This window comes from Hypomesus transpacificus, unplaced genomic scaffold, assembly GCF_021917145.1.
Source record: "Hypomesus transpacificus isolate Combined female unplaced genomic scaffold, fHypTra1 scaffold_88, whole genome shotgun sequence".
Lineage (NCBI taxonomy): Eukaryota > Metazoa > Chordata > Actinopteri > Osmeriformes > Osmeridae > Hypomesus > Hypomesus transpacificus.
In genome coordinates, this window is record NW_025814039.1 from 119901 (window position 1) to 139225 (window position 19325).

General features: G+C 41.8%; 1 protein-coding gene across 5 annotated transcripts in view; it reads right to left on the reverse strand.

Moving 5' to 3' along the window:
• Window positions 1–5202: 5202 nt before the first annotated feature.
• The window catches only part of smfn (small fragment nuclease), a 37024-nt gene continuing 22901 nt past the window's right edge, over window positions 5203–19325 (reverse strand). For 2 of the 5 annotated variants that reach the window (XM_047018037.1, XM_047018035.1), the window contains exons 8-11: window positions 9081–9155; window positions 6645–6686; window positions 6509–6557; window positions 5578–6348 (exon numbers count right to left, since the gene is read on the reverse strand). In XM_047018037.1, the coding sequence (XP_046873993.1) occupies window positions 5913–6348; window positions 6509–6557; window positions 6645–6686; window positions 9081–9155 (602 nt within the window). In that variant the 3' untranslated portion in view covers window positions 5578–5912. Of the gene's footprint in view, window positions 6349–6508; window positions 6558–6644; window positions 6687–9080; window positions 9156–19325 lie in introns of those variants that run through there. The other 3 variants (XM_047018034.1, XM_047018033.1, XM_047018043.1) reach the window with 3 other exon arrangements.

The window sequence follows — 19325 nt, forward strand, 5'->3', positions numbered from 1 at the left end:
TTGAAAAATGTATATTCTTGACAAATTGGAACTGTATAGAAAAATCTATGCTGCAGAATTACCAATGGGATACCAAATCTGAAATATAATACCATCAAGATCCACAAGGGCCTTTATTTCAACCCAAGGAGTGAAGGGAGGGGGCTTGGTTAGCCTATCCATTCCAGAAAGCCTTTGTGCTTTAGGGCGTGGAATGTAGCGCCACCTATGGGCAATGGTGGGACAGTTGTGGTGTGGTAATTACCCTTGGTCTATACTTTCAAAAAAGCTCGACCAGAGCATACCCCCCGCTCTCAGGGTACCGAGCTTCAGCTCAGTCATGATGCTGGGATGAATGTAGGCCTATATGTAGAGACCAGGGAGACAGACACACTGGCCAGCTGCCCTGATGGGTCCATGGTAGATCATTAATGCGGGTTGTATCCTACAACGCTCGTGGCCTCCGAGTAGGACATACTGCTGCTGATAGATCAAGACGTTTGGTGGTGGACACATTGCTGGACGAGAGTGACATTGTCTGCCTTCAAGAAACCTGGATGGCCAAGCAAGATCTGGACAAATTGAACTCCCTACACAAGAACTTTCATGGTGCTGGAGAGTCCACTACCGATCTCAGCATGAGAATGGTTTGTGGGAGGATAGCTGGTGGTGTAGCTATACTGTGGAACATAAAATATGACCCAACGGTAAAAGTGGTGTGGCTTAACGTTGACTGGGCTATTGGGTTGGAGTTTAATCACAATTAAAATAAATTTACTATTGTAAATGTGTACACACCATATGAATCCTATGACCATGAGGATGAATTTCAGAACAGGTTAGCTTTTATTCAGTCCTTCATAGAGGACAATAGTTCATGTTGTGTCTATGTCATGGGTGATTTTAATGCTGACATGTCAGATAAGTGTTTATTCGCACAACATCTGCAGCAGTTCTGTAATGAAACTAAATTAATTATATCAAGCGTTATTGCCTGATACAAGTTTTACCTATATAAGTGAAACGTGGCACACAACTTCCTGGCTAGACCATATTGTAACCACAGCCGATGCTCATGACTCACTGGAAAGTATAGAGATGTGTTATGGGCTGGCCACCACTGATCACATACCAGTTGCTATGCTGCTAAATGTTGAGAGTGTACCCTTGTTGCTGGCCCCCCAAGAAAACTGGACTGGTCAAAATTGACCAAAGAGGTTATGCACAGATATTCTCTATTAACTGACAGCTTACATAGTGATGTTGCATTTTCTAGGGATGCCCTAATGTGCACGGATATGAACTGCAAGGATAAACATCATGCTGAAAAGCTCTGTGCCATGTATGATGATATTGTCAAATGTCTTTATGCTTCCAGTGAACCTTTTATTAATCACAAGAGTAAGGTCCCTAACGCACGGCCTGTCTGGACTGAGTTTGTGTCTGAGCAACATGCTGCTGCTAGAGAAGCCTTTAGAGTCTGGTCAGAGGCAGGCAGACCCAGACAGGGAGTGCTGCTTGATAACAAAAACCTCACAAATGCTAGATTTAAATATGCACTCGTTTCATTTAGAGAAATGAAAACACAATGAGAGCAGACTCGCTGGCCAGAAAGATGCAGAATAACAATCTTACTGACTTCTGGAAGGAGGTCAAGATCATAAATAATAACAGAACTCCCCTCCCTTCTGATATCAAAGGGGTTAGTTTTCCAGAGAAGATTGCTGATCTATGGCATGAGCACTACAGTAAACTATTTAATTGTGTTAAAAGTAACACAGTGAGAATTGATAATGAATATAAAGGTATCTCTGCAGACTTGATAGTTAGATCAGTAGATATTTATGATGCCATCCACATGCTAGACAACAACAAAGCTTGTGGTATGGATTGCATTTCTGCAGGGCATCTAAAAAATGCCAGTTATAGACTCAGTCCATTTCTAGCCATGTGTCTCACTGGAATTATGGTTCATGGCGTTCTACCGAACTCTATTATGTCAGTACTGTTAGTGCCTGTTGTTAAAGATAAGGCTGGTAAACTGAACAGCATAGACAACTATCGACCCATTGCATTGGCAAGTATCTTGCCTAAAGTGTTTGAGAGAATTATTTGATTGAAATTGGAAATGTATATTCTGACTGCAGAAAATCAGTTTGGTTTTAAAAGAAAACATGGTACTGATCTCTGTATCTATGCTCTGAAGGAGATTGTCTCAGGTACACAAGTCTTAATTCATCTGTATTTTTATGCTTTATTGATGCTAACAAAGCTTTGGATCGAATTTGTCATGAAAAACTGTTTATGAAGCTAATAGCGAGAGGTGTCCCTAAACCTCTTGTGAGGATTTTGGTGTTCTGGTATGCCAATCAAACTTTTCATGTTCAATGGGACAATGTTGTATCAGCTCCTTTCCATGTTGGTAACGGAGTTCGACAAGGAGGAATTTGATTTCCCTTTTTGTTTAATATGGATATGGACGACTTATCAAGCCAGCTGAATAAGACAAATACAGGCTGTCTTGTTGGTGAATCTATTGTCAATCATCTGATGTACGCAGATGATCTGGTTCCACTCAGCCTGTTGCAACAGATGCTATGGGTGTGCTCTCAGTATGGCTTAGATCATGATATAAAATATAATGCAAAGAAAAGCCACATAATGATAGTCAGAAGTAATCAGGACAGGAAATTAACCTTCCCTACCTTTTATTTATCTGGCAGTCCCCTTGGTGTTTGTGAGGAAATAAAATATCTGGGCCATGTCATTTCTGATGATTGGACAGATGACAACGATATGTATCAACAGCGCTGTAAAATATATTCTCAGGCCAGTATGTTATTAAGGACGTTTTCTATGTGCTCAGATTCAGTTTAATGTTCCCTGTTTAGAACCTACATAACACCATTGTACACTGCTCATTTGTGGTCTATGTACAGGAAAAGGAGTATACAGATACTGAAAGTAGCCTACAATGATGCTTTTAGATTGCTACTTAATGTGCCAAGGTGGCATAGTGCTAGTCAGTTGTTTGTGTCTAAGCACGTACCAACCTGTAAGGCAATCCTGAGACAACTGATGTATGGTTTCAATGATGCTTTTAGATTGCTACTTAATGTGCCTAGGTGGCATAGTGCTGGTCAGTTGTTTCTGTCTAAGCACGTACCAACCTGTAGGGCACTCCTGAGACAACTGATGTATGGTTTCATGTGTCGACTGGACAAGTCTGAGAACTGAATAGTAGAGGCTCTGGTCAACCCTCTAAAGAGCTGCTATCGATTACTTGGAACTTAAGACTACATTGGCACAAAAGTCTTCATACTTTTTATGCACTGTATTATCTATTTTCTATGTTTTTGTTTTACTCTCTTTTTTATAGCTCTATGTCTGTTATTTTATGTGGAACTTGGCATCTGAAATAAAGATTTATATATATAAATACATATATATATATCAATGTTTCAGGATTTGTATAACTTTTTACCATTGCATACAAAATCGGAAATGCAATACCAAAAAGATCATCTTTTGTTAAGAGATCCAAGATTACAAGATCCACAAGGCCTTTGCTAGAGACTAAGGAATGAGTGGGGGCTTGGTCAGCCCACACTCTCCTGAAATGTTGCGTGTGCGTCTTGCCAAGCCCGCGCGTGTGTAAGTTAAGGCTGAGTGTGTGAGGATGTGGAGCACGCGCGGGCAGGAGGAGGGGAGACATTCATTGGAAATTTGGCTAGAAATTAGCCAAGCAAGCATGTTTCAAATATTCACCAAAAATCGACCTTTGATCTTACAGTCAACTTTTTCAAAGATTTGTGTTATAAACATTCTCAAGAGTCTTCATATGAACTTGTGATTGAATCAGAGTATCATTTTTTGACTGGCTGATGTGTAAAGCATTATTTTAGCGTTAGCGATAAGTTCAATTTGCTTTATATCAATCATTTTTGGAGATATGAAGTTGCCTTTGCACACGGTAACATGTTGTAGTGTCTTCCATCGATATACCAAGTTTCGTGTTGATATCTCAAAGATTTGCTGAGACATGACTTCACATCCTGTTTGGCGGCTTTTCTGATGAATTTGATTGGCTGTACCGGACAAACGGTTGCGAGGATCAAAATTATTTTCGATAACTTTTGTGAGGCTTGGTCTGAAGATCATCTCTGGTAACTTTGAAGAAGATATGACAAAAATTGTAGGAGTAGGCTTTCAAAGGTTTTTGATAAAACCGGAAATAGCGGAAAATCTATATAACCGGAAATTGACGCCATGGGGTGCGTTGAACTCGGCTTGATCCAGGGAATCCAATGGTACCTCATTTTTGAAAATGGGTCATACGTTTCAAAAGTTGCGTGTGTAAACACAAGTCCAACTTTGACCCGTTGGTGGCGCTGGAGTGGTCTAATGGGAGACATGAAACTTGGTGTAGGTATAGAATCAACTGTCCTTAATGAGTGTGCCAAATTTCACAAAAAGTTGTCGAAGGGTTCTAGGGGCTGCCATTGACTTCCATGGAACAAGAATAATAATAAAACTAACAATAACAATAGGTTTCCTCCTGACGGAGGAATCCTAATAATAATAATAAGAAGAAGAATACGTAGAAACACTTAAGGTGGCTTCGCGGCTTGGCCACCAATTAATGTGAAGGATATATGTAGGAACAACATTACACATGCAATAATGCAAGTGTCCCCTAGGGTGGTCCTCCTTTCATCCCTTTACTTATCTCCTGCTGGTCTATAATCTCACAATGCATTTGGTTGTGAACTTGTATTTTAATTGAAATCCAACTTATTCTGACATGAACGAGAACATGCTGAAAATGTTGTAGATACCTGTCCAACACTTTGTGAACACAGTCCTTGATGTTCCGCCCACCAACTCTTGGAATTTGCAGCACCTGTTGGAATAAGTCCATAATAAAGTTGACTGACACAAGGGTTGAACGATTATTGGAAAATAATATCATTTCAATTATTTTGACTAATATTGCAATTGCGATTTAATATGCGATTATTATATGATTTGTTATGAATATATTTATATATAATGAAAACCAAACAAACAATGCATGGTTTTAACCTTAAACAAATTAAACGAAGGAAGGCATCACAAGTATATATATATGTATTTATGCTGCCTTCCTTCGTTTAGTTTGTTTTAGGTTGAAACCATACATTGTTTGGTTTACATTGACTTACATTGTGTGTGTCGCCCCCTATGGGATATATTTGGTACCTAGGATGCACAGGCGGATTTCTGATCCTGTGTCAGTAGCCTGCACAGTATGTTGCACACTAATACTGTTTGAGTCATTTTGTACATGACTATTTAGTTAGGCTTTGAAACATTTCGATCAGTGATCCTTGACACACTGGGGGCTTATTTGACACACTGGTGTTCAGCATTTTAGCTATGCATCGTACATGGCTTTGTGGTGTTTTTTTCAGGGCCGAATTAGGTTGGTGGTGTTGCCCCGTGCTATCCATTACTTCCAGACTTGTACAACCTACTAGAGTATCAAAGGCCTGTGCATCAGAGAGGTGTTGCTCCTTTAACTCAAAGTCCTCCATGGTCTCAATCCTCTATATGGACGGCTGAAGAGGCAGGCTGCGTTTCCTTCAGGAAATGACGGATGTCGACCAGTAGGCTCAGGACCTTTTTCTGGAACACTGAAATAACACATTTGTTGATGATTCCAATGCTCCAATTAGAATAGCAAGGTTAGCTAGCTTACAATTGGTGTTGTAATCAGCTTCAGTGTTTGTTATTAGTACAGCAGTGTTGGAGAAAAAAACAAAAGTCCAAAGAAATATCATCATCTGACATGCCAACGCTATAATTGAAAAGCAGTTTCTGCAGACAGAGAGAAAAGTACAGGAAGAGAGAAGGTGGTACTATAGTAAAAAAAAATCTCCACTGCCAATAGATCAATACTTGCCACCACAAGGCAATGGGAAGGCCCATCTCCCAGTCTCTGCATCACAAAAATATGTTTTAGAAGTTATAATGGGTGAACCACCTGCTGCAATAAGGTATTTTAAATTACTTGGTTTCTTTCTCAAAGCAGGGGGGCTGCTGAGATCACTGTGCCGTGATCGGGCATCATGTCTGGACCTGGCCTGGGGACTGGGAGCCTCCCGGGATCGGGCATCATGTCTGGACCTGGCCTGGGGACTGGGGTCCTCATGTCTGGACCTCGCCTGGGGACTGGGGGCCTCCCGGGATCGGGCATCATGTCTGGACCTGGCCTGGGGACTGGGGGCCTCCCGGGATCGGGCATTATGTCTGGACCTGAAGGTGTGCCTCGAAAATTCACTGTGCCAGGACCTGATACTGGATCCACTGCTGGAACTACTGCTGGACCTAGTAACATTTAAATAGATTCACTTAGCCACTTGGCCATAACATGCCATATTTTAACACTGAAACAGTCTAACTCTACTGGTTGACCAAAAATAAGGGCTGGAGACCAACCAATAGAAGCCAGCCACTACTGATGCTGTGCCCTGTTCTGCTACTTTACCTGGAGCGATAGCCATCCCTCGCATGACTTCTTGCTGCATGACGAGATCCTGAAAAACACAGAATATTTTTACATTTCACAACGCCTGACAAAATACAAAAGTGACGGTTTCAAGTCTGATGCAATGAATACTCACTGGGTGTCGACAGGTCCCTGCTCCGAGGTGCTGTGCTTGCATCTTGAGAGCAAAGAAAACAAAGAATATTCAAAGATTTACAATTATTGAAATGAAATAAAAGTAATTGGCCCTCCGCTCTTCTAAGCTAGACAAGTCTGAAACATTTCATTAAGCCTGTAAAATTAATAATGACCAAATTTGATTCTCAAGCAGTGAGTAACACCTTGTCCTGAATAGACCTTTGGTTGGTGCAATGGATAAAGTGAATACTCAATTGACATTTCCTTGCGCTGAGATCTGGCAGCACATTTCTCTGGGCCAGAGAAGGCTTCCACAAGGCCATACAAGGTTTGACTTACGGAGTCTGAAACACATGAGCCTGTAAGTACGGCCATTTCGCATATACTAAATTAATAATGAAATACTTGAGTCATAACAACGCATAATTCACAAGCAGGGAAAAACTACTCGTCTTGAATTAGGGAGGACAAACGTTCTGCTCTCAATGTAATCACAACGGAGAGTTCCAAGCGTCAACAAATGCCAAACTGAACTTACTCCTCATTTAACATTGTGATAAAAAACACAATTGTGATATTTAATGTACAGTACGATGTACGCTGATATTATCAGTACATTTACTTTCGAAAACAGTAGTCAATTTTCGTTTGATGACTGAGTCGTTAGCGTAATTAGCCTCTGTTTAACGACATATACGATAGCGGTCTGTGATACATCCGTTTTCGATCGTTAAAATAATAAACATGCCTCACATATCGATGAACCTTTTATGATTTATTATGACATTATATTACTAGTAAACAATTCATGGGTACAATTGTCCTTATATACCTGTAGTTTTAAACCAGTGTAGCTCACTGTAATGCTGTACGCGACGCGGTTTAGAAAAACTTGTAATTCTACTGCTGTTTAGGAAGCCAAACGGCGACAGTAAAATCTCGGCACTCCCCTTACAAAAATCAAAATTCCCAGATGAGTTTTTCAATTGGTGAATCAACCTGTCACTCAAATTAGAGCCAATCCCTGTGTGAATACCATCCCGTATGTGGCACAGAGGTTTTCCCATTTTAAGAGGTCTGTAAATGGCTGAGAGCACTTTGAGCCATTGCCTACTAACCTGAACTTCAATGCCACAGCCTCAATTTGATGTCATTGTGTTCATGAAGGTCTCCTCTACAGGACTGTGAAAACCGCGAACATTTCCCAGCTGGGGGATTTTTTATAATCGAGCTTATGTCCTAGGAGTGCCCCTGTTTAAGAGCTACATTTTGAGTGCTAACAAACTCCCTATCGCTCTACCCAGCCAGTTAGCTTGCCACGAGCATTCCTCTCCCTGCTTCACTAACAAAATATGGACAGATGTGCCTTGTTTTCGCTCATTTAATCCGATCGCCCTTAAAATCGGTTAACATATAGTGGAAACGTACATCTACGAATCTGTGGTCTCAAATATACATAAAGATGAACATTTTTTTATTCCAGCGCGTTCAAACAGTCCCCTCAGTAAAGGTTGGCTAGCAACTTACAGCAGCAGCCTGGCCCAGACAGGTGGGGGGAGGGGCGCAAAGGGCACACTTAATAGTGGTATTTTGTTCCAACTCATTTTTTAGACAACTCATTCATTTGTAGCAGATAAACATCTAAAAACATTCGAGCTAGTAGGCCCGAAAACTAGGATTGATCCAATGCCTGTGTGAATACCGTCCCGAATGTGGCACTGGCGTTTTAACAGTTTAAGACGTCTGTAATTAGCCGAGTGGTCTTTACACCCTTGGCTACTAACCTGAACTTTAATGCCACAACCTTAACTTGATGTCAATCTGTTCAGAAAAATGTCCTCTACAGGACTGTGAAACCGCAACATTTTTCCAGTTGGGACATTTGAGTTATTTGAGTTTAAGTCCGATGAGTGCCTGCAACCATTCACTGCAACGCTTCATGGAACTCGACTCGGAATCTGAGCTTCAGGGACGCTTGTCAAAAAAAGACAACATTTGGCGTGTCAAGCATTTTAGAATTGTTAATGTGATGTGTTCCCTTCGTATTTAAGACAAAATACTTCACAAGCAAGAGGTTTGTTAATGTAACTGTATACATATCTCACTCATATTGGCTAATCAGCTAACATGTTAAAGTAGTTTACATTCAAAGTCGCTGTTGTAAAACTAGCCTCTTTTTCACAAACTGCTGATTAACGGAAGTAGCTTCGAGGTAAAATTCAAAACCTTTAAAAACGTCTACATTTAGCAAATATTGTTGATATTATTGTGCACACGTATTTTAATATCGTAAATATGTCATTTAATTCCATAATTTCACCAGGAATAACTAATAAAAACGTATTTCAGGAAAAACGCTCAAACGGGTTTGTCCTCCCTACTTGAATGGACAATGACAATGATGGTTGGTGCGAGGAGAAAATCAAATACTCACAAGGAGTGGACATTTCATTGCCCCCGGGACTCTCTGCACACTCCACTTGGCCAGACATGGCTCCATCTTCATGGGCTAAAACACATGAATGAGCCTCGTCAGTAACATCGTTACTGATGTTACATCGTAGTTACAACTGGCCCTTTGACGGCAACCATAATGCTGATGTGGCCCTCGGTGAAAATGAGTTTGACACCCCTGCTATATACAGTACACGTTAGCATTGCTAATAACTGTTAGCACAACATCATACTGTCCTTATAGCTTGCGGTTGCAATGAGCATACGGTCGGAACAGCACCTCTTTCCAGGTTCAGCTTCCTAGCAAATCCTGCGTGAAATTTTCCAAGGTTGTCCAAACTGTCTTGGGTGAAATGTTTCGAGCGAATGAATGATTGAGCGTCGAACTTCGCAGAGATCTTCTCATAGACAACAGCAGCCATGCCTGTCGAATGTTTGGCTCCTTGGGAAGACTGAGTGTTAGCCTTCCCTGTACAGCCTGGAACACAGCATTTACGACCGTGGTCCATTTTCAATATCCTTGTTATAATTCAAAACGTTCTTCTTTGTAATTCCTTATAAGTAGCCTACACAGAGCAGCGCGCAGCTAAACTAGTATCGGAGATAGACGCTACCTCGGGCTGGTCTGGATGTACATTTTGGGGCGTGACAAAGATACAGACCAGAGCCAAAAAGGGCGGTCCTACGTCAAACCGGTGGCTTTGTTGAAAAGCTAGCGTTTTACAGCCACATTTTTCTTTTTGAGATTTGCATAGGAAAGAGGTGTCCATGGACTTTGATATTCACTGCATGTTCATTTTACCCACCGAACTGTCGTTATTCAACTATGACAAGGTAAAATCGGTTTCGCAATCAATCGCCCCTTTAACTTAATGTCTGCACCTGTCTGTCGCCAACTGTCTCTGGAGTGGGGGGGGGGGGGGGGGGGGGGGGGGGGGGGGGGGGGGGGGGGGGGGGGGGGGGGGGGCTTCACAGGGTGTCTACAGGTGTTAACAAGTTACATGTAAGACTTTTTAAGACCTTTAATACCACTTCCAAATGAATTTAAAGACCAAACTTACGATGGAAATACAAATCAAAAGTGGAAATATACAGTAATCTTCCCAAACACTGATGTCTGTTCAATATGAACGATAAAGTGACAACAATCAGTTGAGTTTAAGAACATTGACTGAATGTGTGTAATGCGAAAGGATAACACAAAAATATAATTGCTGTCTTAAATTATATTTTTTATTACACAATGGTGGAGCAGAAACTAGCAATTCCATGAATCCCATATTCAGATGACTAATCATTGGATTCAGGTCAAAAGTTTATCACTTGAACTAGTTTCATCACTTATGACACTAAAAGTCAGCAGCATGGCATGCTGGGACATGGAAAGGATTAAACATGTTGACTTTCATCAAAGTAAAAAATGCTGGCTTTTTGATCAATGTCCTCAAAAAAGCAGTCTGCAGAACTACTGTGTCTGTGGGGTGACTGTCTGTCTCTGGAGGGCTGGCAGGCAGGGGCAAGCAGGGCCTGCAGGCAGTCAGTCAGGGCAGGCCAGCTGGATGTCGCTGTCCTGGGGTCAGGGCTGAAGAGAAGCTGTCCAGTAAAGAATATATTGTGCTTATTAAAGTTGTGCATTGTGCTTATTAAAGTTATGTCTTATGAACTTAGAAGTTTGCTTAAGCTTAAACATTGTGTATCACACAGGTTGTGGGGAACAGGCTGTATTTTGTGTCTTAATCTCTTCATTTCAGAAGCAACCTTGAAACCGGGCTAAGACGGCACCCGAGCAGGTGGGACGCGCCAGCAAGAACAACTCCCTGATGCATGAGAAAGCTCAACCCTCATTTCATCTTTTTATCTTACTGCACTGTATAATACATATGCTGGGGCAGGGGCGTCTTAATAGCACTTGAGGCCCCGCCGGCTAATCGCAAGTGTCAAAAGTTTCGTCTTGGTGGCGATTGAGTTGCTTGTATTTTTATTTACGTTCCGTTGCACGGTTTAGGCTGAAATTATGTTTCTGTGGCAAAAAGTGCCTTGTGTCATCAAAGGGAACTGTGCTAGCCTACGTCACAAAGTCAGCACACGTTAGCAACGAAGCATGGATACAACGTGCATTGCTGTTGCACTCACAGCAAGTAGTGTATCGTGCGTGACATGGTGTAGCAGCATTATACATTTAAGCAATTCAAGACTTGCATGTACAGTAAGTTATGTCACATTAAATAATGTATTTAAACTCAAGCGTGTGTGGTGTGTCACTGTCTTCAATGCCACAGTCTAAAATATATTTCAAAAGAAACGTTTTTAATTTCCAGCGCGTTCCAAAAATCCCCTTAGTGTAGTTTGGTTAGCTACAGCAGCTAGGCTAGCTTGCTCGTAGCACAATTCAGCTTCTCCACGCAGGGCTCTAGACTGACTGAGACCAAATAGTCGCGTTTAGGGGCATATTTTCAGTTAACAGATGGTAGCTACTGTTTGAAATGCGTGTCCATCTGAAAAATACTGCCGGTGGTGACAATGTTGTTAAAATAGCTTCAGGGCTCTCAAGTGTTGAAGACAGGCAAGAGTGACATTCCCCCGTCAGGGGATCAAAATAAATAAATAACTTATTACCTGACATCTTTGAAAGGTAGCAATGGTTAACGCATCCATGGCCAGGATATCATTATAAAATATGACATTTTTAAAGTGACCTATAACATCGACTATGCAAAACACTTAAATGTATTTAGTGCTATTAAAATGATTATGCCTATTTGGAAAGAGATGTTTATAATGTGACAAGTTGTCAGTCATCGTGTGCTAACGAAAATATGACTAGGCCTGTTACATACCTGAGGAGTGAGTTTCACCAATACACACCAGCAACATCTATGAACTACTTGTTCTGAGCAGGTGTAAAACTGTTGGTTAAGTTACAGACACTCATGAAAAACTGATGCTAATTATCTGGGATTTTTTTTTAACAGCAGTCAAGTTGTTATCGTTTGTGTCAAACAAGTTGTGAAGTTGTTGTATCATTAAACCAGGAGATCATGACTTAGCCTACTCTGTGCGCAAAGTGTAGCTCAAACTCCAGTGGTTTGCTCTGTAGGTGAACGAAACTTTCGGAAGACGTTGCAGAATCACGTGAAAAATTACAGGATATGCTTTTTTTCTATTGGTTGTTGAATTAAATCTTACCCAGATACAATGGTGCTACTTTCCGATTGGCTATTGTGTACATCCTTTTTTTTGATAGGCTGATAAGTGACTTAGAACTCCAGGGGAGACGATTGATTCCTGCCGGTTCCATAGTGAGAGTGGCGCGGCCAGAGGAATTTTGGTTGGGTGCTGCGGCATATTAGATATATTATATATTTTTTCGGCGTGAGAAATACAATGTGTGGCGGGAGGCCGTGACAAAAGACCGAAATGAGTGACTGTCACGCTCAATGCGTGACACTTGAGAGCCCTGTATCTTGTCTCAAAGGGGTTTCAGCTCGTTTCATAAATAGACCCATTTGCAACCGACGCAAGCAAGCACACTCTACCCTCTATAGGTTTTGATACATTCTGTTACATTTTGTTAAGATAAGGGTGAGGGGGGCCTCCCTCCACATCCACCACCGAATGCCACTGTAGAGCAGAGTAATGACACTGCGAATAGGGACGTTTATCATCATTATTATTTTGTATTATTATTAAGAGGCCCCTGATTGGTTGAGGCCCGGGCTTAAGCCCAGGTAAGCCCGTGCATTAATGCGCCACTGGGCAGGGACAGATAGTTAGTTGGACTTCGTGAACCAACCCAAACTCTGTTGCGGGTAGGGAAACTTAGAAAATCCCAGAGGTCTGTACTTGTTGATTTCCAACTGTTGCATTAAAGCTGATATTATCGGACCTCTGCACCTCCAGACCACTCTTTCTAGAACACAGATTTGTGTCAATGCATACCATCATTACATATTGGATTAGACACAACAATTAGAGTCCTTCACCAGCTAGTGGGGGGTAGTCCAGCAAGTGATCTGTTTTTCTCTCAGCATCCTCTGTTGAACTCTGTTGAGCAGGCCTCTGCATGACCCTCCAGACCTGTAAAAGTGAAGTAAGGATCCATGTCAGTTGTGAAAAATTAAGCTTTTTACATCTACACTTGACATAAACTACAGTTTTGACTGTGAAATGCAGTGGCATTACTTGAACTGGAATCCAAATGTGTTGACCTGATAGAGACCCGGCCATGCAAAGTCACTCAAAACATGGGTTCGATTCCAGGCTCTGGCAAGAGTATTTAGCTCTAAACTGGTCAATATACACATCTGACCAAAGACCAGCTCGACCTTTGCCTGTAAACAGTGATTTTGACTGTCATACCCCCTTTCCACCAAAGTGAACCGGGAGCTAGTTCGGAGCTGGTGCTAGAGCCAGTTCGGAGCTGGTTCAAGAACGGAGCTTACTAAGAACCGGTTTGCTTTTCCACGGGCGAGAGCCACCACAGAGCCACGTCATTACGTCACTGTATACGTCTCATATTTCCCAGCAACGCTAGCGCGGTAGTGCCAAACACAACATCAACAATGGCGGACGTTTCGTTGCTGCTCATGGTTTTGCGAACCTACATCGGCATCCAAACACGGCGCATCCGCCGTGTTTGTTCAACTCGCCATTTGTATAGACCAATTATAACCCTACGTCACACAACTGTCCCGCAGTCTCAACTGCGCATGTCGGTTGCAAAAGACGTACTTCGGTGTATTAAAATTGGAGTGTCGATCAGGTCATCATATATCTCTGGCCACTGGATTGCAGGGCTTGATATTAAGTTTTTAAAGTTCTTTGCCTTTGGACAAATACATTTACGTTTCACTTGTCTATACACAAAATTCACTTGACCCCGATACCCTTAAATAGCCTGACCAAGTGATCGGGCAAAACTAGCCTGGCTAACGGAGGTCGCTTTCTCAGGCAAATGACGAATTAAACAGGCTTGGTTAAAGAAATCCGAGATGCTGGCTATCTTCATCAGGCTCATATCTACATTAGGCAGTCCTCCCTGACGTTTCTGGTGTAAAATTGAGTGAATCACAACATTGTGCACACTGCCAGTGAGCGAGTCTGACTGAGGCTATGGTCAAAACAGTGTAACGGGGACGCAGTCTCACTCATGGCCAGTTTGAACAAATCAGAAAAACAATCGGACCAGCTGGCAAAAAGCAGAATTCCCATATCTCTTGAAAGCTGTCCTTCTCGACTTTTAAAATGTAAAATTGACTGTAAAACTGTAAAATTATGAACTTAGTGACATGACGAAGACATGGTTACCACTCGACTATGCGGTCTGTACCGGGCGACATTCTCACTCAAATTTCAAGACTTTCGTGACCCAAATTAAAATTCTGATGCGACAGATCAATGGGTAATCGCTTTCTCTTTTAAAGGCTGTCCTTCTCGACTTTTTTGGTGTTTTTAAATTTAACTATTTGTATTATCCGTGTGGTCCTTTTGCCATTAAAAATTCTATCCTTTCCCGGTTTTCTGCAGCCACATTGCACGCGCATCCCGAATGTTTACGTTACAATCGAGAATAATAAAAGTCAGAGCAAATTTACAAAGTAGCAGTTTCATCAATAAAATAAGAACATTTTCAGCCACTACACTGCCCACTTCTCGATACATTTTCATTCAGATTCTGATTTACAAGTACCGTTTAGCTGAAATATGAATTGTAAAAACTTTGCAATGGCGGCCAAAGCGTTTTGTTGGTCACGGTAACCCCGCCCCAAGCGGTTCTTTGTTGGTTCGTAAACTAGACCAGCTCCGAAGTGGTGCTCGTTAGGAACCACGTACGAACCACTTTTCCGGTTCCCAGTCTGTCGAAAGAGGAAGAACTGGTTCGCGATTAAGCACCGGCTCCGAACCGGCACCCAAAATGCGTTAGTGGAAAAGGGGTATCAGAGACCTTTAAATAGGCTGACGAGTGAAACTAGCTTGGCTAACGTAGGTTGCTTGTTTTGAAAGATCCTATATACTGGCCATCTTCAGCAGGCTCTTGTCTACAAAAAGCAGCCCTACCTGACGTTTTAGGAGTATAATTGAGTGAAATACAGTATTGTTTACACACTGCCAGTGAGCGAGCCGAGTCTGTCTCTGAGGCTAAGTCAAAACAATGTACCCCCGGGACGCAGTCTCACTCCACTTGCAAGTTTTCCACAAATCCCAAAAATAATCGGAGCATCTGGCTGAAATCTGGCTGATTTTTGGTGTCGACCGAACTGTAAAATGGTGAACTTATGAACATGACGCAACCAAAACATGGTTGCCGCCTAAGCCTATGCGGTCTCCCTGGCGCATAGGCTTATTACAAAGACTTTCACGACCCAAATCACAATTCTGAGCCTACAGGTCTGTGGGGAATCGCTTGTTCTCCTAAAAGCTGCCCTCGTCTACCTTTTTGATGAATTCGCCGAGATGCTAAATGATTCACTAATTACACAGAGGGAAAAAGCTAGCTACTTTTCACTTCAAACTCGCGATCTAAAGGTCACACAGTGCTCAAACCTTCACCATAATTCAAGAGTAGTGTACTTTTAAGAACCCAATCATTGATTATAGCTAAATGTGTAAAAATAGGACTTACCGAACGTGGCTGCCTCCAACATGGCTATCAGGCAATTCCAGTTGAAAACAACAATGGCCGCCGAAAAATAATATATATTCTTAACGGCGAGCTGCGATTGGAAGAGAAATGAAACAGGAGCTTAAAACCGAGGGTGGGAGCTGTCAAGTAGGGTGAGCACCTGTCCCGCTTTTTGTCAAGGAGCAGGATGAGCCTCTGAGAATTGAGCGCGTGCTGTGGAGCAATTCAATAGACGAATTTACATTCATGCATTTTTTTGCAGACGCTTTTATCCAAAGCCACTTTACATTACATTTATTCATTTAGCAGACACTTTTATCCAAAGCGACTTCCAAGAGAGAGCTTTACAAAGTGCATAGGTCACTGATAATAACAACAAGATAGCCCCAAAGCATGCGGGTAGCCAAAACAAGCACACATTGTGAACAACCCAAAAATAAGTGCCAAAGGGAAAAACCATCAGAGCATGTAGTTAAGCAAGTTACAATTTAAACAACATGAATCTGTAAGTGCAAGTGTACCTGTAGAAAAAACAAGCAACAGTAAAATAAAATAAAAATATAAGATTAACTAAAAATAGAATACAACAGTTTAAATCAGCTACCACTGAGCAACAAGACTTCCAAGAGAGAGCTTTACAATTGTTTGTAAACATTCGGATGCGTGCACAATGTGGTTGCAGAAACCCGGGAAAGGATAGCATTTAAAACGGCAAAAGGACCACACAGATTATACAAATAGTTTGATTTAAAAAGGCCAAAAAGGTCGAGGAGGACAGCCTTTAAGAGAGAAAGCGATTCCCCATTGATCTGTCACATCAGAATCTTAATTTGGATCACGAAAGTCTTGAAATTTGAGTGAGAATGTCACCCGGTAGACCGCATAGTCGGGCGGCAGCCATATCTTCACGTCATGTCACAAGTTCATAATTTTACAGTTTTACAGTCAATTCTACGTCTAAAAAGTTGAACAGGGCAGTTTTCAAGAGATATGGGAATTCAGCTTTTAGCCAGCTGGTCCGATTAGTTTTGTGATTTGTTTAAAACTGGCAATCTGAGTGAGACTGTGTCCCCGTTTTGACGTTAGCAAAACAGACTCGGGTTGTTCACTGGCAGTGTGCACAATGTTGTATTTCACTCCATTATACACCAGAAACGTCAGGGAGGACTGCCTATTGTAGATACAAGCCTGCTAGCCAGCATTTCGGATTTCTTTAACCAAACCTGTTTCTTTCATCATTTGCCTGTGAAAGCGACCTCCGTTAGCCAGGCTAGTTTTGCCCGAGCCTAGTTTTGCCAGTTCACTCCATTCTACCCCAAAAACGTCGGGGAGGACTGTCTGTTGTAGATACGAGCCTGCTGAAGATAGCCAACATCTCGGATTTCTTTAACCAAGCCTGTTTCATTCGTCATTTGCCTGAGAAAGCGACCTCCGTTAGCCAGGCTAGTTTTGCCCGATCACTTGGTCAGGCTATTTAAAAGTATTGGGGTCAAGTTACTTTTGTGCATAGACAAGTGAAACGTAAATGTACGTGTCCAAAGGACAAGTGCCTCAAAAAGTTTAAGTCAAGCCTTGCAATCCAGTGGGCAGAGATATATGATGACCTGATTGACACTCCAAGTGTAATAGACCCGGGAGAAGTTCGTCTTTTGCAACCGACATGTGCAGTTGAGCCTGCTTGACAGTCGTGTGACGTAGGGTGATAATTGGTCTAATGCCTCAAGACAACCCCAAATAGGCCTAGGTGATTAGCCTACACATTCTGGTATTTTCTGGTGTGCCCACGATAACCAGCTGTTTTCAATGAACCCAGGCCGTCCAAAATGTCGCTTAAATGCCAATAGATTTGTGACTACAAGCTCCTTTCATCCATGAGCCTGAATAGCTTCAACGGACCAACAATCATGTATTTTTGCTCTAGTGCGATCGAATTCCACTTCATGCCAGCTTGCATCTGTTTTATTTTCTTAGCCTACAGCAGCAAATATGGATGCAACATGAAATTCGCCAATAATGTTGAATGTTGTGTGAATTTGTGACAAATCTGGTGATAGAGGCCAATGGCAGCTGCTGCTGTTCGGTGAATGCACAGCTTGCATGCTTACAGAAACCAGGTAGTCTGGAAACCAGGGCGATAATACCGCCAGCACCTGTGCAGAGGGGATTGCTGTAGAGCTACCTGTATGGGGGGGTGACAGTGGCATCGCACTGCCGAAAAGCATACAATGTAGACAAGCTTTGCCCACAATGTCTGTGTCGTCTCTGCCTTTTTATCATTGGTTCCCAATGGGAGTTATGGCGGTGACCTATAGTAACCTACGTGTGAGGACTTTTGTCTTTGATAGCTGCGACGTAGCGCTAAAGTTACCTTTGTAAACATTGCTTTAGCTCGTGTGACGTGTAACTCGTTTGCAAAGCTACAATCACTGCCACCACTACGTCTTCCTAGGTGGTATTTAAGTCTTCAATATCTATGTTCTGTGTAGAGCACTTATCCGCCCAAGTACCTCTACAAAATCTACAATGTGTGCCAAAATAATACATCCTGACAAGCCATGCTGATCAATTTGATCTATAAGGCCAGCATACGATCTCTGACACGACAAATGTCTTCGATAATCTACAGAATCTAGGTGTCCCTGTCTGCCTTCGATCTTAAGTGGAGCTGCATTGGTCTGAAGATAACCACGCCCCTCTCGTTTGCATGTGAGATCGGAAATAAATACAGCACAGAAATAAATGTGGTGTGGAAATATATGTGGAAATAAATGTGGTGTGTAAAAGTCTCAAAAAATAAATAAATGTGGCATTAGGAAATAAAAGTCCCATGAAATAAATAAATGTTGTCTTTACAAAAACGTCATTTTGAAATAAAGAAATGTATTTATTTATTGATGTCGGTAAATGGATTCAGCTATATAATTATATAATGCTATGTTTATATATTTATTGCCATCTTTTTTTTATTTCAGAATTTTTTTCATAGCCATATTTATTTAAGTATGTATTTATCGACCTATTTATTTAATTTTGACTAACTCGGCGATCCATATACATGTACTAGTTGGTTGGATTAAACGTGTGCCATTAGCCTAAGTAAAGTGACCTATTTTGGGACTTTGAATTTTTTCACCCATGCAGACTTACATTTACATTTAGTCATTTAGCAGACGGTCTTATCCAGAGCGACTTACAGTAACTGCAGGGACATTCCCCCGAGGCAAGTAGGGTGAAGTGTCTTGCCCAAGGACACAACGTCATATGACACGGCCGGGAATCTAACTGGCAACCTTCAGATTACTAGCCCGACTCCCTAACCGCTTAGCCACCTGACTCCCTAACGAAAGACTTACAAACAAGTCCCAAGGACTTCATAGTGAAGATGTCCTTGGGACAATTGGGCCCTTCAAAATCTTTCTTTGGAGGCCCTTTTAGACCCATTTGAACTTCCAGATGAGGTTAGATTTATTTTACAAAATTATCCTCTTCCCCTTCTTGGCTATATAACTGTGTCAGTCTTTCACTTCACCTTGACTTTATTGTGATTTATTGCCGTTTATATATATTTATGTATTACTTACCCAGGTAATGGATGCCCAGTTT